The 20,140-nt window shown below is 36.9% G+C and overlaps 1 protein-coding gene across 13 annotated transcripts in view; it reads right to left on the bottom strand.

The window, feature by feature from the left end:
• Positions 1-20,140, bottom strand: part of CDC42BPA (CDC42 binding protein kinase alpha) — a 191,035-nt gene that overhangs the window by 106,785 nt on the left and 64,110 nt on the right. For all 13 annotated transcript variants that reach the window (XM_069800012.1, XM_069800005.1, XM_069800007.1 and 10 more), the window contains exons 5-7: positions 15,189-15,272; positions 10,520-10,615; positions 5,550-5,698 (exon numbers count right to left, since the gene is read on the bottom strand). In XM_069800012.1, the coding sequence (XP_069656113.1) occupies positions 5,550-5,698; positions 10,520-10,615; positions 15,189-15,272 (329 nt within the window). The remainder of the gene's footprint in view (positions 1-5,549; positions 5,699-10,519; positions 10,616-15,188; positions 15,273-20,140) is intronic.

Here is a 20,140-nt window from a genome sequence, read left to right as displayed (position 1 = left end):
AATCCTACCAACAAATTCTAGTCAAATAGTATTAACCATGATACAGTCCTCATTGCAGGTTGGATGCCACCCTAAGGGGGACTATGGGAGCAGTTGCCAGTGTTTATAACATGTAGGGTCACAGGTCAAAACAAAAGCCTAGAGTCTGTAAAGATGACCTTTGTTTCCAGCCCCTCCTCAGTGTGAAAATGGAGAGGAAAATACAGAGCCTAGACTCACAGAGCCCTCCTACCTCTGTAAAGGAATACCTTGTAAGGAAGCACTAGCTTACCAAATGCTCACTAAAATAACTTTCTGTCCTGCAGTTTTCCATGTAAAACTAAACCATGCAACATTTCAAAGCAATACATTTTCAGTAGACTATCAAAATAATCTTATGTTATTTTTTCCTTATTTTTCTAGCCCTGTTTCCTTCATTCTCAGCACTTTGTAAGGACATCTTCATGTGTGTGTTCGACATTATGTCTGTTGCAAAGTTTGGTAAACACTTAAAATATGTTGTTGCTTTCTTTCAAACCCACAATTACGGTTCACTTTACCAAAGGCCAGAGCACTTGGCTCATCCTTGTGCCAACTCAACTCAGACATACCGCGCAATGCAGCTAACTCCCTTGATGGGCCTTCCACCCCCAAATTTTCCACTTGAGCAAATTAATGATCAGGAAAGATGGGATACACCCAGAAGACAGAAAACCACTTATTCAGCAAGTCAAAAATGGATATGCTGGCACTGAAACTTATAGTTTCAAGTGAAATGCATCCTACAAAGAATCCCAGATTTCAGCTGCCTGCTAACTACAGTAAATATTTCAGGGATGTCCCCCAAGATGATTTTTACTGAGGACAAATAGTACCTTCTTGTTAAAAGCAAAGAAGAGGCTGGCTTGGTAGGGAATAGACAGTTCTCTTATCCCTCTAACGGATTTATTCCCTTATGTTCAGTATTTCTCAGAAAGGATGTCACTTCCACAGAGAATTCTGCTGCTCTACATTTTAAGAATTCAAATGTTCCAGTGAGGCCCAACTTAAATTTCAGTAGTTGATATAGAAAATGGAAAGAGAAGGGGGAAAAAAAAAAAAGCATCTGGTGGTTTAGAATGCTAAAATCCTTCAGACAGAGGGACAGTGGCAACTAGAAATTCAGAAACACACTGATCAAGCTAACTGTAACCTCGCATACCTTATGGAAATAGGTGTCTTATGCTTTGCACGCCTATCTTTTCACATGCAAAAGACAACATCTGAAATGTATGTAACTTGAGAGCTTGCCCTGTAGTTTTAACTATCCTCCCATAAACTTAACCAACAAAAATAATAATTAACATAGGTGTTTCATAATCCTTCCAAAATATTTTCCTAGTAAGAAGGTAAGTGAGGATTGTTTTACCATTCAACAGAAGATGAAGACTGTTTAACATGGGTGTGTGCCAATATATGAAAACTATTTTAAATGAATATTTTTGCAGTGGTCTGGAGGATCATGAGCCTAAATGTTGAACACTTCATAGCTGCAAATTCGCTCTACACTGAATCACTGTGCAACCCTGCACAGAACAAACAGATGGAGGAAAGAAAGTCAAGATGAAAATGACTTAAGCACATTAACACTTATAATTCTGTACTATTCAAGAAGCTGGAATGTCCCAAATTAAATTTAGGACAGAGACAGACTTAAATGCACCCTTACTAAAGTAAGGGCTGCCTCAGAAGACAGCACAAAAGGCAGCAGCACAGGCAGGCACACTCAAGGGGCATGCAAAGCCACCAGTGCACACTCACTGTGCCTAGGACTAGTACCTGCCCAGAGGGTATCTTCTGCAGTCCTCAGAGGAAATTTCTTTCGGTGGCAACCAAACCTTCTAAAGTCTTTTTTACTTAAAAGGATTCAGACAAAAACAAGCACTTTACACCTCAATTTCCACCTTACATAAAATGGAGAGAAAACTTGGCTCACCAATAAAATAATTAAGGAGTTGGTCTTGGTTGTAGGAAAAACAAGTTTTACATGTCTGAGGTAACACAACATGCATAAAGTGTAGCTACCTAGCTTAAGCTGGTAAGACTTCTACTCCAGCCCACACCTGGGTATTTGATAATGCATGCAAATATAAACTTTTAACATATCTCATGAGGAATTAAGTAACAGTACAACCTTGAAACTGAAATTAATATTAATGCATGTAGAGGCTTTTTTTCCAGAAAAAAAAACTAAAAAAAGGTGCTACAAATCTATAAAAATAAAACCACAAATTGATGTTGATTCCTAATAAACATAAAACCTTACCCTGTACAATACTACAGTTTGCAGAAAACTAGCACAATACAATATTTAACCTTGGCCCACAAGCTAGCATCACTTCATTAATACAACTGAGTAATTTAAGGTATCAGGGGTAGGTATAAGCTTTACATGAACTCCTAAGTTGTGCATTTGTGAGAGATACACATACGTATGTACTTCCTCAGTGTGAACACCTGCACATATACTTAACTTCAGTGAATTTTTCTTTCTAAAGGTAGTCTTGGAACTGTCAACAACATTTGGTAATGCCAGTGTTGGTGCATTTATAACAATAGCAAAAGCTAAGATACACATTAAAGAAAAGGCCGTTTTACTAACATTCTGAGCTATCATTTAACTACCAGGTAAAATACCACATGACTTGTTCACAGAAATTAATTCATCAAAAATGACAAATTATGAAAGTTTTATGTTCTCATTGATGTTATCTCAAAAACATATCACATATTTATTTAAACTAAAAAGTACATAAAAACAGGGGAAAAAATTAAAATATACTAAAACCAGTAGTATTGATGTTATTTTCAGCTAGCAACTTTTCTCCTTCAATTCAGTAGGAATCAGGAGACAGCTTCAAAATCATCATGCAATTTCTCTGCACAATTCTACTACTACCTAGATTTTGATCTCCTTCCCACTATAAATTCATCCCATAATCCCACAGTGCTAGTGCAGAAATGGCATTCAAATTTGGTCTCCAAAACCTGAAATACAGTTGTAGCAATTTTGTTTAAGTAATGCTGAGGTTGCTCCTATTTGATGTTTCAGAACATTGGCCAGTGTACTTTAGGAAAGAAAAGTGACTTGCATTTGACATTGGAGTGGTCTGCACACGAACCACAACTGCAGTCAGTATCACTCTCAAACAAAACTAACTGACAACAAAAAAAGTGATTAATGATAAAGAAGAGCAAGAGGAGTGACACAGAATAAAAACAGAAATACAATTTTTAAAAGGTACAAAAACATTCAGAGAAAAAGAAAATTACTGTCAAAGTACAACACTACAGTTAATGTGAAAATCTATCCTGAAAGAACTGGGGCACTAAAAGGAAACAAAACAAAAGAATCTGCTACCTCATTGTATGGAAAAAACCTTGAAAAAAAACATGCCTAAAGCATGCTTTCTAGCTCACTAGCTACAACTCAGACCAAATCCTGATACATATTGTCTATTCATCTGAAATATCACTACTACAGCTGTTACATTATCCATCTTTTAGTAGTATTTTCCTTCTTCTCCTATGCCCTTTGCTGTGTGCAACACACTCCCAAAAAATAATGTGGCCACCACAGTTAAACTTTCAGGAAAAGAGCATTAGTGGCATTTAGATGATGTGTTTTCTTTTTCTTTCTTTTGCTTTACCAGTTGCAAATATCCTAATAAAACTAACAGTGGAACAGGTCTCATTTCAAAGGCTGATCATTTAACATATACTCAAGTGCTCTTTACATTTTTAATCTTTGCAAAACATCCCCTTATAAACAGGCATTGTATTACAGTAGTATTAATGATAAAATACCAAAGTGGCATTTAGAACTTTATAAACATGGCAACCTCACTGGCAAGGCCACAAATCAAACAACAAAGGACTGGGAACATATACAGCCTTTTTTTTGTTGTTGTTAAACACTCATAGTAATAAATATGCAAGCATAATAATTAGTATCTTGTTTTGAACTGCAATGCTACTTAATTTTCACCCAAAATTTTACACCAACACCTATTTCATCTTGGGGACGCTAACTATTTGAGGATGGAAACATCTCATCTGCTGCATATTACACGCTAACAGTGCTGAATTACAAAGGTTTTGATCTCTTTGGAGGTAAAGGTAGAGATGGTGGGCATCTACTCTTCTGGGAAGAGTTACTACCCCATATGCAGACTCATTGGGTAAAATACAGCAGTTTCTGTAGTACATGAAGTACTCTCTACCTGGTAACAGGAGATAGCATCTCAACAGTTCACCCACAAACACATTTTAAAAGATGGATCCAAATTAAACTGAATGCAAAAACCTTTCACATCAGGTCCTAAGCGAACAAACAGTTTCTCAGAAATAAAACAGTTGAAATCTTCAAAATTCAAGAAAAATACTCTGCTTGGGTTTTTCCACAAGGCATTATCACAAAGAACTTGTTTTAGCAGGTAGACACAGTTCTTCAACAAAACTAGCAGACTTCAAAATATTCCAGAAGAACAATTTGCAGCTTAGCACCACCCCACCTTAAAGCACTCCTTCGCTACAGCTCTTTCATGAAAAGCCACAATCTCAAAGGAAACAATAAACCAAAGAAACAAACCAAAACCAACCGCAATACACCTTTTGGACAAAAAAAACAACCAACAACTTTTCTGGACTGAAGCAGCCAAGTGGGAACAGTAGAAGAAGGAATGGCCAGTATAGACTCTGATTAAGGGCATCAGATGGACCTATCAAACAAGCTCATTCTGCCAACTTAATGATTCAGCTTAAACAACTGGGAGTTTTCCTCGTGATTTCTGTCAGAGCAAAGTACATCTATTGAGTGCATGTGAAAATTCTGCCTCTTGTTAAGGTAATCTTTTCCCCTGCATACAAGAACTACCATGGAATTCAGCAGAGAATGATTCATTAAAGAAAAGATTATGCTCATTTTGTAGAAGAATCAATCATGACCTCCAAAAAAGCTATACACAAATGACTTAGTATTTTCTTTTGAACAGAAGAGATATTTTTTAATATATATACCAAGGTAAAGGTAAGTACCACAATTTAAGTACTTCCACTTATTTAGCAGAATGTCCTCACTTCATTTTAAAGATAATTTCATTAAGTCCAAAAGAAAATGGGGAAACAAATCCAAAGCATACCACACAATGGTGCGTTTTCAACTTCGGTATAGATTGAACAAATTAATTAAGAAACAGAATCTGACCCTTCAATAAACCTGTTCAAAGTTGATCGTATTTCACAAACAGGTTTCCAGTTTTGCTTTTATAAATTATGGATTATTAACTTTGAAACATGCCAGTGTGCAAGATTCATCACATGCATTTGGATATTCATTCATGTCTCTGACCATATGGTACAAGGTTAGCAACAGTTCTCAATAACCACAAGATACAGGCAGGTCAGTTCTATCATGCTTACTATTACGGCAAATACTTGTTACTAGCTTCAACTGTTTAACAGGAATTATTTTCACTCTATCGAGTAACTCCCCGTAACTCCAACAGGAATTTGGAGCTCAAATTACTTACCTATGAACATAATGCAACTGATGAACTGAATCAATAGCTATCACCATTTCAGCCAAATAAAAACGAGCCATATCTTCAGGTAGTCTGTCCTCAAACTTGCTGAGCAATGTAAGCAGGTCTCCTCCAACATAGTAATCCATAACCAGGTACTATGGAGTGGCAATGATAAGAAAATAGAGTGGAAAAAAAACCAATTTATTGAGTGAATCAGAGACTAAAAACTAATTGAAGCATAAAAATTAATTTATTGCAAAAATTATTATGGGCATTAAAAAAGCTAACCAAGATGCTTAGATGTTCTGAAAACAGAAGCTGGTTCAGCCTCACTTTAATATTTAACCTACCTGAATATTTTTCATATTTATACCTCTCCAAATACAATAAGCCTCATGACAAAATAGTATCAGCTTCATCCACTGTCCCATCACCAAACATAAAATACTTAGATACTCTGGATTCCCTTATAAAAACAATACCCTTTGATAGAATTCAAAAGGAGTAAAGGATACAGACCTATAAAAATGAAACCAATTGTGTTAACTTGGGATCTCATTTAAGGGCCCTAATCTCCCAGGCTTCCCCTTCCCTTTTTTCCCGTCATCATCTTTTCCCATTAAACAAACAATTTTGGAGAGTAAAGTTTTTAGACTACTCAGATTAAGGCAAAGATTGAGAGATTTCCAGTGGCTCATAGTACAATTCCAGATACTGTTGACATTGCGCACATTACATGATCTGCCAACATACAAAGGAAAGTGTCACTGTCTCTAATGGAAATGGTGGAGAAAAATACATTTGATTTCTGATTTATTAATGAAACATAAAACCTGCTTGCCACTGAATCGGGTGCAAAGACTTCAAAGAGATCAGAACCTTTCTCCATTTTACTGCATTATGACAGAATGAAATGCCATTTCCTTTAGAGACACGGTCAAAATGATTAGGAAAAAGTAAAAATAAGAGAAGTGGGAAACTCATGATTAATACCTTTTTAGCTTAGCTTAGTTTGTTTTAATTGTGGAACAGCAACTGGAAGGGCAAATGGGGAAAAGAAAAAAAAATCAATGAACTAATTATAACTAACGAACTAATTATAAGCAATCTAATTTAACAGCCACTGCTATGACATTACTTTCAAACATCATTGTGGACAGACTAATTAGAATAATTTCCCACTAAAGTATATAGTATCTGAAAGCTTTTGCCTAGAGTTCCAACCTCTGCCTCTAGGAAGGCAACATATATCCACATTTGAAGCAGTGACTCTTACCAATAGTGTATAATGAATCACAAATAATAAAAAACATTAAAAGATGCAATAATGTATATCCCAATTTGATTCTTTAAAATTTTGATAAAGCAACTTAAAGGGACTTTTTATAGTTAGTTCCCCTCATTTGTTCCAAGTCTTTCCCATCTTCAGAAAAAGAAATTAAAGCATGTGGAAAAAATTCTGCAAAATTGTACCAGCTATAAGGAAGATGTGGGGCAGGCAGAAACCTTACACCTGGTTTTTTTCCCCCTCATACTTTCCATAACAATAAAGGTGATGAACAAAGATTTTAACAATTTGACACAGAGTAACCTGGGCATCCTCACTGATTCCAAGTGCATGAAGAAAGTACAAAATGCATTTCCACAAAATTTTAAATGTGCTGACAATCAAATTTTCATCTGTTGCTTTGTGACATGAATAGTAAACTTCTTAAATTATGCTCACAAGCCTTACACGACAAATATCTTCTATTCAGTGCTGCTCCTACACTCCCTCTGAAACATGATCTACAGTACTAGCTTCTCATGTTTTACAGTTTTAGAAAATACATTAAGCCTTTGGAATGTAATATAATGATTATTAACTGATACACTCTATAGAGATCTGCAAGAGCTTAACTTACTGCTTTGAAAATATATTTAAAAAACCTCTTAAGATTCTCATAACTGATGTGGGATCTCTGCACTCATTCTTCACCATTTTTAAAACCAGTACAACTCGGTTATTGGATATACCAAAATAAAGGAATTTTGGCTCTTACAACACAGGACTCTGCACTGCCCATTTTGCAAGAGCAATGCAGTAGCCTATCACAAGGAAACGCTCAACTCCTGAAATATACCAACACTTAAACTGTAACTCACAGTATTAAGTTGTGAACTTGTTAAACACATCCATAGGAATCAAAGCTAAGTTTAACAACTAAATTTTTAATAAATAATTCAGTCAATACATAGCATCCCATCCAATGTCAAAGACACATGTCCTTAAAAAAAGCTGGTTTTTTTAAAAGCTTTAAAAAATACTTTCTAAATGCACACAGCCATCAAGATCTATTCAAGTCTCAAATACTCAAAATACTACTGTACAACAGCACCATCCTTCTAAGAGAAAAACAAGCACAGATTTAAGGACATCAAATTCTAGTAACTAGTGGAAGTTTAACATGGGCATTTAATCCTAAATCACAGACTTGTTTACGCTGGAAAAGACATCTTGAGATCATCTACTCCAACCTCATCTGCTCAAGTAGGGTCAGCTAGAGCAGGATGATGAGGACTGCGTCCAGTTGGGTTTTGAGTATCTCTAAGGATGGAGACCTCACAACTCCTCTAAGTAACATGTTCCAGTGTTTGACCACCTTCACAGTAAGTGTTTTCTTGTGTTCAGATGAAATTCCATGTGTTTCAGTTTGTGTCCGTTGTCTCCTGTCCTGTCCCAAGAGGAATCTGGCTCCCTTGTCTCCATTCCCTCCCATCAGGTATTTATACACATTGACGATAACCCCTCAACCCTTCACTTATCTGGGCTGAAGAATCCTAGCTCTCTCAGGCTCTCCTTACATGAAAGATGCTCCAGTAGCTTAATCATCTTTCTGGCCTTGCACTGGACTTGCTCCAGTAGCTCGATCTCTCTTTTGCACTGGGGAACTCAGAACTGGGCACAATACTTCAGATGCAACTGCACGAGGGCTGAGCAGAGATGAAGGACCTCCACTGACCTGCTGGCAATATTTCTCCCTGCAGCCCAGAACACTCTTGGCCTTTTTTGCTGCGAGGGTGCATTGCTGGCTTATGGTTAGCTTGTTATCCACAAGGACCTCAAGCAAAGCTGCTTTCCAGCCAGATGGCCCCCAGAATGTACCGGGTTTATTTTATTCCACCCCAGGTGCAGGACATTGCATTTCCCTTTGTTGAACTTCATGAGGCTTCTCTCTGCCCAGGTCTCCAGTCTGCTGAGGTCCATCTGAATGATGGCACAGCCATCTGGCATATCAGCCACTTCTCCCTGTTCTTTCATCATCTGAGGATGCACTCCATCCCACTACCCAGGTCATTAATGAAGATGTTGGCCCCAGTATTGAGCCCTGGGGTACATCACCATTGACTGGCCTCCAGATGGACTTTGTGTCACTGATCACACCCCCCTGGACCCAGTAGTTCAGCCAGTTTTCAATCCACCTCACTGTTGCCAATCTAATGCATACTTTGTCAGCTTTTCTGTGATGATGTTATGAGAGACAGTGTCAAAGGCATTACTAAAGTCAGGGTATACAACATCCACTGCTCAACCACATCTACTGCTCAATGTACACAGTTTTGTTGTTTTTTTTAAAGGCCACTTCTGTTATATTTTATTTTAATAAAAAGCACATAGAAAACTAGTGATACATTCACACTAAAATGATGAAAAACAGTATTACTGATATTTTCCCCAGCAGGCTGCAAAACTTGCTTCTGTTAGCACACTATCAAAGATAAAGAACAGAAGCTGCTCTGTGCTTAGTGAAAATAAGGAAACTGGCAAGATTAAAAGAAATTCTAGCAGGCTGTTGCAGAATATATAATATTTTCTTTTAAATACTGTTAATAGTAAGATCAGAATTACATAAAACATGAGATTATTTTTACTGCCCATATTAATAAAGCATGAAGCTGGCTGCGAGGTATATAAGCCAACAGTTAGATTCACAAATGCAGAGCCCTGGTTCTGTATAAACTCCACCAAAATCTATGAACCTCCAAGTATCTGAGCTGACAGAACAGAAAGCAATATAATGGCAAAAAGCATTGCAATTCTGCAGGAATTCCATGTATAGCACTTCTTTGATTGGACACACTGGGGGGGAAAAAAAGATTATGACTACATAGTAGATTTTTAAGAAAACATTAGAATTTACTAATGATATAGAATCCAAAGCACAGGGCAATAAAACCCAAATAAGCAAAATCTATCAATGTGTAGTTGTTTACTTTTTCAGGCATAAATATTACCAATACCATATCACAATCAAAACATATTTTCAGTGGGAAAGATTCCACAGAAAAATGGCACTTTTTCCTCATATTAGCTTCTTTTTGCAAGTCTTTCAAAATACTTGAAAACTAAATAACATTAAATATTTAAAGAGACACTTTAATCTACAGTTATAGCTTCCAACTCTTATTTATGAACTTTTAGTGGCATTCTTCCATGCTACAAGAACTTTTCATTGCTTTATGACATCTTAGTGGGTTTAAGTCCTCAAAAAAGCAAAGACCAACCTAAATGAACTGTTGTTTAAAAACAGGGCTACTCCCTACTTCTAACTGTAAAACAGTAATCAGCAATGTTAATCACAAAAAGTGAAAGTCAAATAGAAAATGTATTTTAGTAAGTGCACTTTTACTTTTATGAATCCAATTAAACTGGAGTGATTAATTATAAGAAAGAAGATGCAGATAGACCAAAGGTTCATCAACAAACACAAAGTGGTTTAGAAAACAAAGCTGCATTCCTGAAATATTTATAACAAAACTTATAGTTTCTGACCACTCTCCACCCTTCAGAATCTTATGCACAAAATCACAGATCCTCACATGGTCTGTACGGTCCAGAACACAAAATTAACAAATAAACAAACTATATTTCTGTCTCATACCACAACTAAGAATCTGCATTTCCATCTATATATATATATAAAAGCAACACTCACTAAATAGTTTTCATCCTGGAACGCATAATGTAACGTTGTGATCCACTGGTTATCTCCATTCACTAACACATCTCTCTCTTCTCGAAAACAGGCTGTCTGAAGGGGAGAAAAATAATTATAGGCTTTAAGTAAAATATCTAAAGACAGACATTTTTGCAAGTTGACTATGTTTTAACATTACGTTGGGGGAGGGGGGGGATCAAAACTGTCTCTCTAAGTTAAAGTCATTTACTACACTCTTCAAACATGCCAAAATCTATGAAAAACTAGGTATCAGAAAAGTCCACCTTCTTCAAATTTAAACAGTTGTAGTTCTCCACGTTGTTAAATGATGCGAAGGGAGAAATAAGCTGCTGCTTCCCATTGTCTAAAAATCCCAAGTCAAAATCTTATCTTTTTTGTACACAGAAATATTGAAATCAAGTATCAATAATGACAGAATAGCAATATAAGATTGGAGAAAACAATCAATAATGGCATTATGTAATTATAACTGCAACAGGAGTTGAACTAGGATCCGGAGTCTTGTGTCATTGCTTTATCTCATCACGCTGTTAGCCTAGTTTTACACTTGAATTTTCACATAGGCAAGGTTGTTCTTTTCATTTGAAAGTAGCTGCCAACAACTTCCATGTAGTCATAATTTGATAATCATTAACCAGTTGGTGTTTTCTCCACGCTTTTTCCTCAGGAGAAGTCGGACAGAATTGAATATTGCTCTTGCCAGATATAAGCTGTTGGTAAGACATTGAGGAGGACCTCCCCTCGACATGCTGGAAACAAACACAGGAGGCAAAAGGTGCCTTCACAGCAAGTGGAACAGACGAGGAATAAGAACTGCCAAGAAATGCTAAGGAATACCTAAGAAAAGAAGGAGAACACAGGTTTGTATGAAACAAAAGAAGATAAAATGTGAAGAAAATAACCAACTGGAAAGCAGCAAGGCAATTAATTCAATGGAGGTCTTGCAACCTGCCCCAAGAAGTGAATAAAATACCTCAGCAAAAGCAACTTTGGTCATTTTCCTCTGTCATTCTGCAAACAGAAAAGAAGCCAAAAAGAAACTATAGCAAAGAAATATGATGAACGTTTTGAAGGGACTGAGTTCTGAAGTGAATATCACAAGAAAACAAAAGGTATCAAACAGCAAAGCCAACACAGAATTTTATTCAGAAAAAGGTCTAAAAGATACTGTAAAAGAAAGACTAATAATTGTATGGGCTCTATTTACAAGGCAGATAGAGATTTAGAGAAAGGCATAGACCATAATCTCTTCCAACACACTTTGCGATTTCACAAAGATGTTTCATCGGTTTGAACCATGCTCTGTCTCTTCCATCTTAGGAGACAGCTAAATTTAAAGGAAATGCAAGTCTCTCTACTTTTTCAATTTCATTTCCAAAAACAATAGGCAAATACCAGAACTCTGACATGGTTATTGTTGGCTGTGAGATTTGGAGAGTGAAGAATGAAGAGCAAAATATCATTTTAGACTGAGCTATGCACAAGAATACACGCAGTAAAAACAGAGCAGAAAATAACTCCCTTCTCCAATCAAATAAACCATACCAAGTCTTGTTTTGGTGACTACAGTGAGTAAGAATAACTCAGACCAGGAAAAAGAAAGATGGTATACTTCAATCATAGCACAATGCATGAGATAAATCAGTGAAATTTGAGAAAATAACAGAACATACTTTAAACAAATACCCTCAAAGGTTATTAAATGAAAAATGGATTTGGGGGTGGGAGAAGAAGAAAGGATGATCTTCAGAAGGAAGAAAAGCTGTTCTATGCTTCAGCTTCATTTCTTTTTCCTGCCTTGTTTGTAAACTCTTGACATATTTCAGACAGAGACACTATGAACTCTTGTTTTCACAAGGATAAATGACACGTAGTTTCTCTACTTGTTCTGACACAATTCACAGGATTACTTACTAGAGAGTTTATATAATTCCACTTGTTTTTGCCATCATTTAACAAAAGACCATGCATTCCTTGAGCACTCTAGACACCCACCTCCGGGCAGTATGCCTAGAGTTGACAGCAACAGCTATTACCACAGTACATCACAGCTGAGACCGTAACAGCCAAAGACTCTAAGTGGTTCATGGGCTTTACATTAATTCATTGGGGGGGGGGGGAGGGGGGGGCGGAGAAGTAGTTCTTGTAATTACTGTAACCTAGCTCGATTAAGTTTTTTTTAAATGAAGCCTTTTTTTGTGCCTTTCATGATTTCAACATTACACTTCATCTTCCCTAGGCACAGGCTCCTTGAGTTGTTGGCAGAGTCCTCCAGAGATCATCTGATCCAACACTGTCACAGCAAAGGCACCTTAGTGCCTTGGTTATACCTATACAGTTATTGTGGCCTTTGACCAGCAGAGAATTCAGGCTGCTCAGCTATTTGGTGCTCATGTCCTTACAGCTCAGAGTTAGCACCTTCCAGGAGTGCTGACTGCTTCCATGCTGCATAATGTTTGTCCTGGTCCCTCCTGAGCCTCATCTGGCACCACCATGGCACACATGTAACTCTGTAAGTGATTGTCAACACTCAGGGTAACAGGTCTGGAAGTGTAACAGCAGGCTGTCGCACACTTTCAGGTACTCCTTGTATCAGTGACGTCCCCAGTTCTACAGCACATCTTGGAGTTTTCAACAGTGGCAAGTATTTGGAAAACTTACGCTCTTTATAATACAAAAAAGAACACTGACCTCACAACCTGGGCAATTTCATTGTAACAAAGTTTTTGCATACAATTACGCTGAGCTTGCAGTCATCTGGCATTCGTAAGCCTCTTTTGAGTACATACCCCCTTTCTGCTTTTACAAATGACTCCCATTTCCCAGAGTTGATACAGGGATATATGAACAACTTATTTCTGCCATTTACATATACACCTACCTATATGCTTGTCTTGCATTTTTGGACTATATGATTTTCCTGTGCATTTCAATGTTAGTGCAGCACATTGCTAACAGACCCAAAATGGGTCATTTTCCCTAGCAGTGGTAACAAGTGAGATGCGGTCATCAATGTTTAAAAATGACAGGTTACAGTTGTTGAAGGTCATGCTTTGTAATGCATTTTCACTCCAGATGGTTCTCTTTCCACTGTATACCCATGGGTTACAAATACATGGAAAAACATAGCTGTAATTCTTTTTAGGCTAACAGTTCAGACTTTCAGAAATTCAGCCAGACCCATGGGAAGAGTATTTTTAATACCTTGCATAGAGAAAAATCTTTCAAACCTATTTATAACTGTATTTTAATGGAAAGAAATAGCTTTTAAACTGACTTTAAAAGGGTACATTTAAAAATAGAGTGTAACTTTATTTCTGGTCTTTTCTTTTTCACTGAAATAATAAAACTTACAGTAATGACATCTGTCTTGGAGAGAAATACCTCTTTGTATCAAGACTAAAACCAGATTGCTCAGTATCTGAATAATTTCTGGCTAAGAGGAAACACATTGTATAATTCTAACCACAATCTACATGCCAGTTATAATTCTTAATGTGATAACTTTTTCATTAAAAGAGACAGGATGTGCACACATCAGAAATTGGCTTTAATTTGTCTGGATACATTATTTATTTTTTTTGAAGTGTGATGGTTTCCCATTGATCTCATTTCCTAACAAGATATAATTAAAATATATATGCAGAAATCAGAATAAACTTGGGAGCAATTGAACAGCAAGGTAGTCTGAGAGTAGCAAAGTAGGAGTTTCAAATAAAAACTGAGGTTAGAGATAATTCGATCAGACAAGTTGGAAGAGACACCAAGATAGTGCTTACGCTGTCCACACTAAGGAAAACCCAATGGCCAAAGCAACTCTGTATGTGTAAGACACTGAGTTATATCTTTGAGTCTTATTTTTCAGGCAGTTTATTTTTTGTATGCATAGATGAAGAATTTCAAAGCACTTTAAATAGACACAAATTCTATTTAAAATTAATACACAAGTCTTCAGGTGTAGACTGCACTTTGTAAGTTTCTTTCCAAAGGAACCCAGGGAAACGTATTGAGGATTTTATGAAGAGTGGAGCTGTATAATGCAGTAGGAACCCAAGGCAAAGCAGGGCTGGTGAAAGAGCTGTTCCACTTTTTTCAGAACACAGAATGGACTCAAGCTTTAATGAGGAACTTTTCATCACAAATTTTTGCAGATGGGTATTTTTGTGAAACATGCACTCAAATTAATTTGAAATTTTTATCTTTCTGATTTTTCAATCTACAAATTGGACCTTGGCTAAGTTCTAACTACTGATAAACTAATAGGCTTGATGAGTTATAGCTCAGTAATTACTTTTTTATAGCTCAGTAATTACCTTTCACCATGGAAAATACTTGCTAAAGACTACATTCCTAACTGGAATAAATGCATTAAAACATTGCTTGTATAGTTGGTAATCCTTGGGCAATTACAGAAAAAGTATAATGCCTAAAACATCCAGTCCACCGAAGTCATGATTCCATGCTATTTTAACCCTTCTCATGAATTGCTTTAAGCTTATTTTAATATTAATCTTCATATTGTCAGTAAGTAGTGAAGCATCTCCTCAATCCCTCTATATACACAGAGTCTTGTGGAAAGAGAAGTAACAATTCAGCAGAGTAAGAGGGTGCATGATTATAAAAAAAAACATTACTGTAATCTTACTTCAGCTCTCTTCAGCATCTCCCACTTATTAAGTATCTTCATGGCAAAAACCTTATCTGCATTCTTCAGTTTTACTACTGCAACCTGGAAAAGATAAATGAAAGGTAAATCAGTTAAAACATGAAAATGCATTTTATTTTTATGAAACCTTGCAGTTTTGGAGGTTTTCTTCTTCACTGTTCTGGACACTTAGCTTTACTACCCACACAATACCATACCATCACCATCAAGAAAGAATAACATCACAACAGTATAGGGTATTTATTCCGCAAAAGTTCCAAGTCTATTTTAAGCTTTCATTATGTATCATTTTTTCTAAGTGATTGTAGATGAACAATGGTATTTCTCACCATCACACTTCTTGCTCTATCATACTATCATGAAGCTATCACTGGCTGTATGCTTTATGCTCCTGGACTTTAGTCCTACACAGTAATTTAAATTACAGAACCACCAAGAAAAGACAACAATGTAGTAGTTTCTAAAACAAAATAAACAATATCTTTTTGGTTTTAGACACAAATTAGACTGTAGGTTTGCCATAAAACAGCTTCCACTGTCATTTCAAATAATGCACTAGACTTTCTTCAAAGATACAGTAAAGTATTACTTCACATTTTTCCACCTGAAGTTTAATGAGGTCTTTATCATATCTATTGTCAGTAGCAGGGAAACAGCAAAATCCACATTTCCTAGAGAAGTAAAACTTGGGAAACACAAGCCTTCCTCCCTCTCATTGCTTCTGAAATATTAGATGCCACAGGCCTATGTAACAATAAATTAACAAAGCCAATCGACACAGTCCTTTTCTGGGAATATTACAGTTTTGTTTAGCTGTAATAAAAGCTAACATGGAATATTTTTAGGAAAGAGGGAGGGAAGAAGTTTACACAAACATGTTTTCACAGTTCAGGCTTCCCTGGGTATGGAAAGCTCAGTGTCTTACCCAAAATGCCCATGAATCTGCCACAGACTCAGAGCTGCTGATCAGAACTACACCAGACCACCACACTACCATCCTAACTGTAGAAAAGTTCAACAACCAATATATTTTAACAACCATTCTCCAACTATCCCATTCTGCCTCTTCCCTTTCAAATAAATCTTAAGGCTTAAGCAGATAAAAGTTTATTTCTGTGTGCATCTGGTTACAAACCAACATGCTGTCACACAGATTATCATCATCTTCATCCTGTAGGCCAGTGACAAAAAAATACTAAGGTTGAATCCTACATTCCTTCCACCTCTTTCATAATCAGTAAACCAGCTATGTGTGAAGACAGTGATAACAGAAAAGAAAATACAGGATCAGACAGTTTGAAGAAAGTGTTGTGCAAACCTCTTTCATCCATCTCCAAACGTGTCATCAGCTGCAACAGCTTCATGAAAATGGCAAAAGCGCAGGTTGAAGGACTGCAATACTCAGATGTCTAAACTAAAGCGTATCTGAAAGTGTACCTCTTGCTTAGCTATAGATTCATAGACGAAGCAGCTGTCACTTCCCATATGTGCAGCAATGCATTATCAGCCCTGCTCTTGACACTGCTGCCTTCTGGGGTTGCGGGGGTGGGAGTGGGGGGGGACAACATGAAAAAAAGGAGAGAAGACAGAAAGGAACTACATTTACTTGTTTAAACTAGTTTATGAACTGAAATTTTTAAAGGTTATTTCATGCGTAAAAATTGAGGTTCAAGTCCAGACTTGGGATCCTTCAAGGTACTTTCAGATTTGAAACACAAAAACAGATTCTTACTTTAGACTACAATCTTTTTTTAATTCATAAAGAATGTCTACTCTCCTGTGCATGGCACGCCAAGACCGAACATCACAATTTTATTTAGGAGGGAAAGATGAATCCTCTGCAGTGATACATAACCCACAATGCAGATTTGAGTCTTGAGCCTCCTTTTAGCCAAAAGGTTTGAAATTCTGGTAAGCTGTATCTATATTGATTTCTAATGAGAAATAGCAGGAGGAGAAAGCCTTAACATTGAAACTAACCAGCATTCGAACTGTATCATACCTTCCATGACAGGACGGCCCCTGCATGATGCAGTCTGTGGTACGAAGCTACAATGTAATTCTGCCCTAAAGACCTTTAAGGGTTTTGTGACTGTTGTAGGGAAAAGTTAAAAGCTTGGTCCTAGAGCTGGCTAGACTGCTGCTGCTGCCCAGCGTGAAAAGTAAGTTTTTCCCCACCATTAACTGCTGTAGTATAGGCAGCCAGAGGCATAAGATAATACATGCATTTCAGGTCCAACTTTAGGATTTCATTTCTTGCCTGCAGCATGCTCAGTGAAAGGCTGTGTTATTCTGCAAAAGACTTGGTTATTGAAAGACATAAGCTAATTGCACAGCTGCCTAAATTTGTAGTCTCCTATACAGCATTCACTTGGACACAACCAAAGGGGCTACGGCACTGCCTCTGGTTAACAGCTGGAGCACAGGCCTTCAATGACAAGATCAAGGGCTTGGTACCTTCTGTGAATGTGTAATAGTATTGAAGAGTGACTAAAGAACAAAAATAGACTCACATTTACCAGCTGTGTTTACAATCAGTCAGAAGCAGTCTTTTAGTCTGTGAAAGCCATTAATGTTATTCCATATCAATAACCACCACCCACACACAAAAAGATCACAAACCATCGTTTTTCTGCAATCACAGCATCTTTCTGGAGGTGTCTCATGAAAGTAAATTCTAAAATGCTTATTTCAGGACTGTGAAAGAGAAACCTGATACTTCAGCAATGACTGGTCTGATGCAGTTACCAATTGTAACAAAAAATTCCGAAACATGATTACAGACCCAGGCAGTGTTTACATACACACACCCAGAGGTATATACTATGTACACAAAGGCCCGAATACACACAGAGGGCTGTTCTGATCTTCTCCCTTCCCCAATGAAGCTGTCAAGACAGAAGAAAGGGTGATCATTCCTGTCTAGTTATCTTGAAGTGTCTTGCTACTGGAATTTCTTAAAATAGGGCTTTTAAAGGTTGGGGATTTTTAAATTTATATTTTCCTGTGAGCAGCCCAACAAAAAATGATTGGTATGTGCTGATGTACATCTTGGTTAGTCAGACAGGGTTTTTTCCCATTCTTCCAACAGTTTTCCGTATTTCCCACAAACAGCAGTACAGTCTGGCATGCTGTCAGACACCTTCTGCCCCAAACTCTGCTACTTGTCTCTATGGTACGTCTGCACATTTCCTTTGCTTAAAAAGCAACAGCCTTATACAGAAAAAAGCTAAACCAGAAGCTATTAAAATTGGAGGGAGAAGGGGAGAGAAGAGGTTTTTAATAAATAAAATAAATAAATAAAGGACTCAGCATTGGTTTTCTTGTCCATCAAGAGTAGGCAGCCCTCCAGAAACAGGAAGAGGGAATGTTACTGTTCATAACTAGATGCCAAAATTTAGGAGTAACTAACTACTTCTCGGAGCTGCAAAATATTAATAACATAAGGACATAATATTTGCTTGCATAAGCAAGCACTGAACTTTTTATTTTTAAGCAATAATAGAATGAACTGAAAATTTTGGTATTCGCTAGAATCTTCAATAAGCCACACTTGCACACTGCTGAGAGACACCGCTAAGAGCTGCTTCCCAGTTGCTTCACTTTTCCTAGCAGCATTCTTCAACTCCAAAGTTTAAAGTCTTCTTGCTTAGAGTTGTTTGCTAAGTTTTTTGAACCATGCTGCCCAAAGCCAGCATAAGGAAACACTTGCTGCCCACATTATTAATTTTACCAGGATAATCCTCCTCCTTCAAGCAAAACATCTGTTTTCTAAAGACAGCACTCTCTTACATAAAATTTTAAATAAGTAAATGTATGCGTGCAGAGGGAAGGGGGATGTCATTAATTTGACAAAAAAGAAGCATTCTCAGACTGGCAGCAATGAGGGTAACAGGAAAAAGAAAACCAGGAACAATAAACTCTTACAGTTATAAGCAATAACTAGTTTAAACTACTTTTTGTCTACATCAAACTTGTAAAAACAAAAGGGAAGTATTTCTTGAGTATGCAAATTGAAGAAATTGAGTAGCATAAAATCAAAATAAGAACAAGTCTGAGACTGTGCCAAAGAAAACTTGCATTAACTTTGTTGTCTACAGAATTTCAGAATTATGTTGATTCAGGGGACAAAAATTACTCCTCCCAGTAACCTAGAGCAATCTTAGTCTCATTTATACTTTGCTGGAAAGAAAATATATTCTTCCAGATTTCTTAATCTGTCTCAGTGAACTACTGTAGTCTACCGAATCTTAGGAGTATTTTACAATTTAATATTAATATAGTTTCTGGTGGTTTAAGTAGCAGTAAAATTTGGTGGTCCTTTTTTCAACCTTGCTTGGATATTTACTGGTTATTTTAAAGGAAAATTAGTAAACTCGTACAGAACTTGTTTTCTTAGACAAACGTCTGTGTAAGACGAAACTTGTTGTCTTTAAGCTAGTAAGACAATTTAACATACATCCTTGCAAATATTTAGTAAGTCCTACTTTAAGAACATACAAAACCAAACATCTTCACTGAGAGAACTTCAGTTTTCCCCTTACTCAAGATTTTGGCAATTAAGTTGAGTCATGCTATCTTTCTCAGATAAGGAATTAGAAAGAAACACTGTTCCTAAAAGAGGAGAACTAACCAATTACACAGATTGTCCCCAGAAGAGGATGGCAAAAGCTACGTTCTCACTATTCATGGGATGATTCACCACAAAGAAGCTTCCTGAGAATGAACTACAGGTTGTTTTGTGGTTTAGCTGCTGTGGAGTTTGATGCTGATTTAGCAGACAAACTCTTAAAAACACAGTATAAGGCAGGTTTTACATATGATTCTTCTGACAAGAAAGCACCTACATGAGTGATTTTTCTTACATCTTACACAATCTGTACATGAACTCAGCTGCAACTATTACGGCAGCACTGAGAAAAGCTGATGTT

This window comes from Haliaeetus albicilla, chromosome 13 (assembly GCF_947461875.1).
Source record: "Haliaeetus albicilla chromosome 13, bHalAlb1.1, whole genome shotgun sequence".
Lineage (NCBI taxonomy): Eukaryota > Metazoa > Chordata > Aves > Accipitriformes > Accipitridae > Haliaeetus > Haliaeetus albicilla.
Note: the sequence above shows the minus strand (reverse complement) of the source record. Positions and strands in the feature narration are given on the sequence as shown.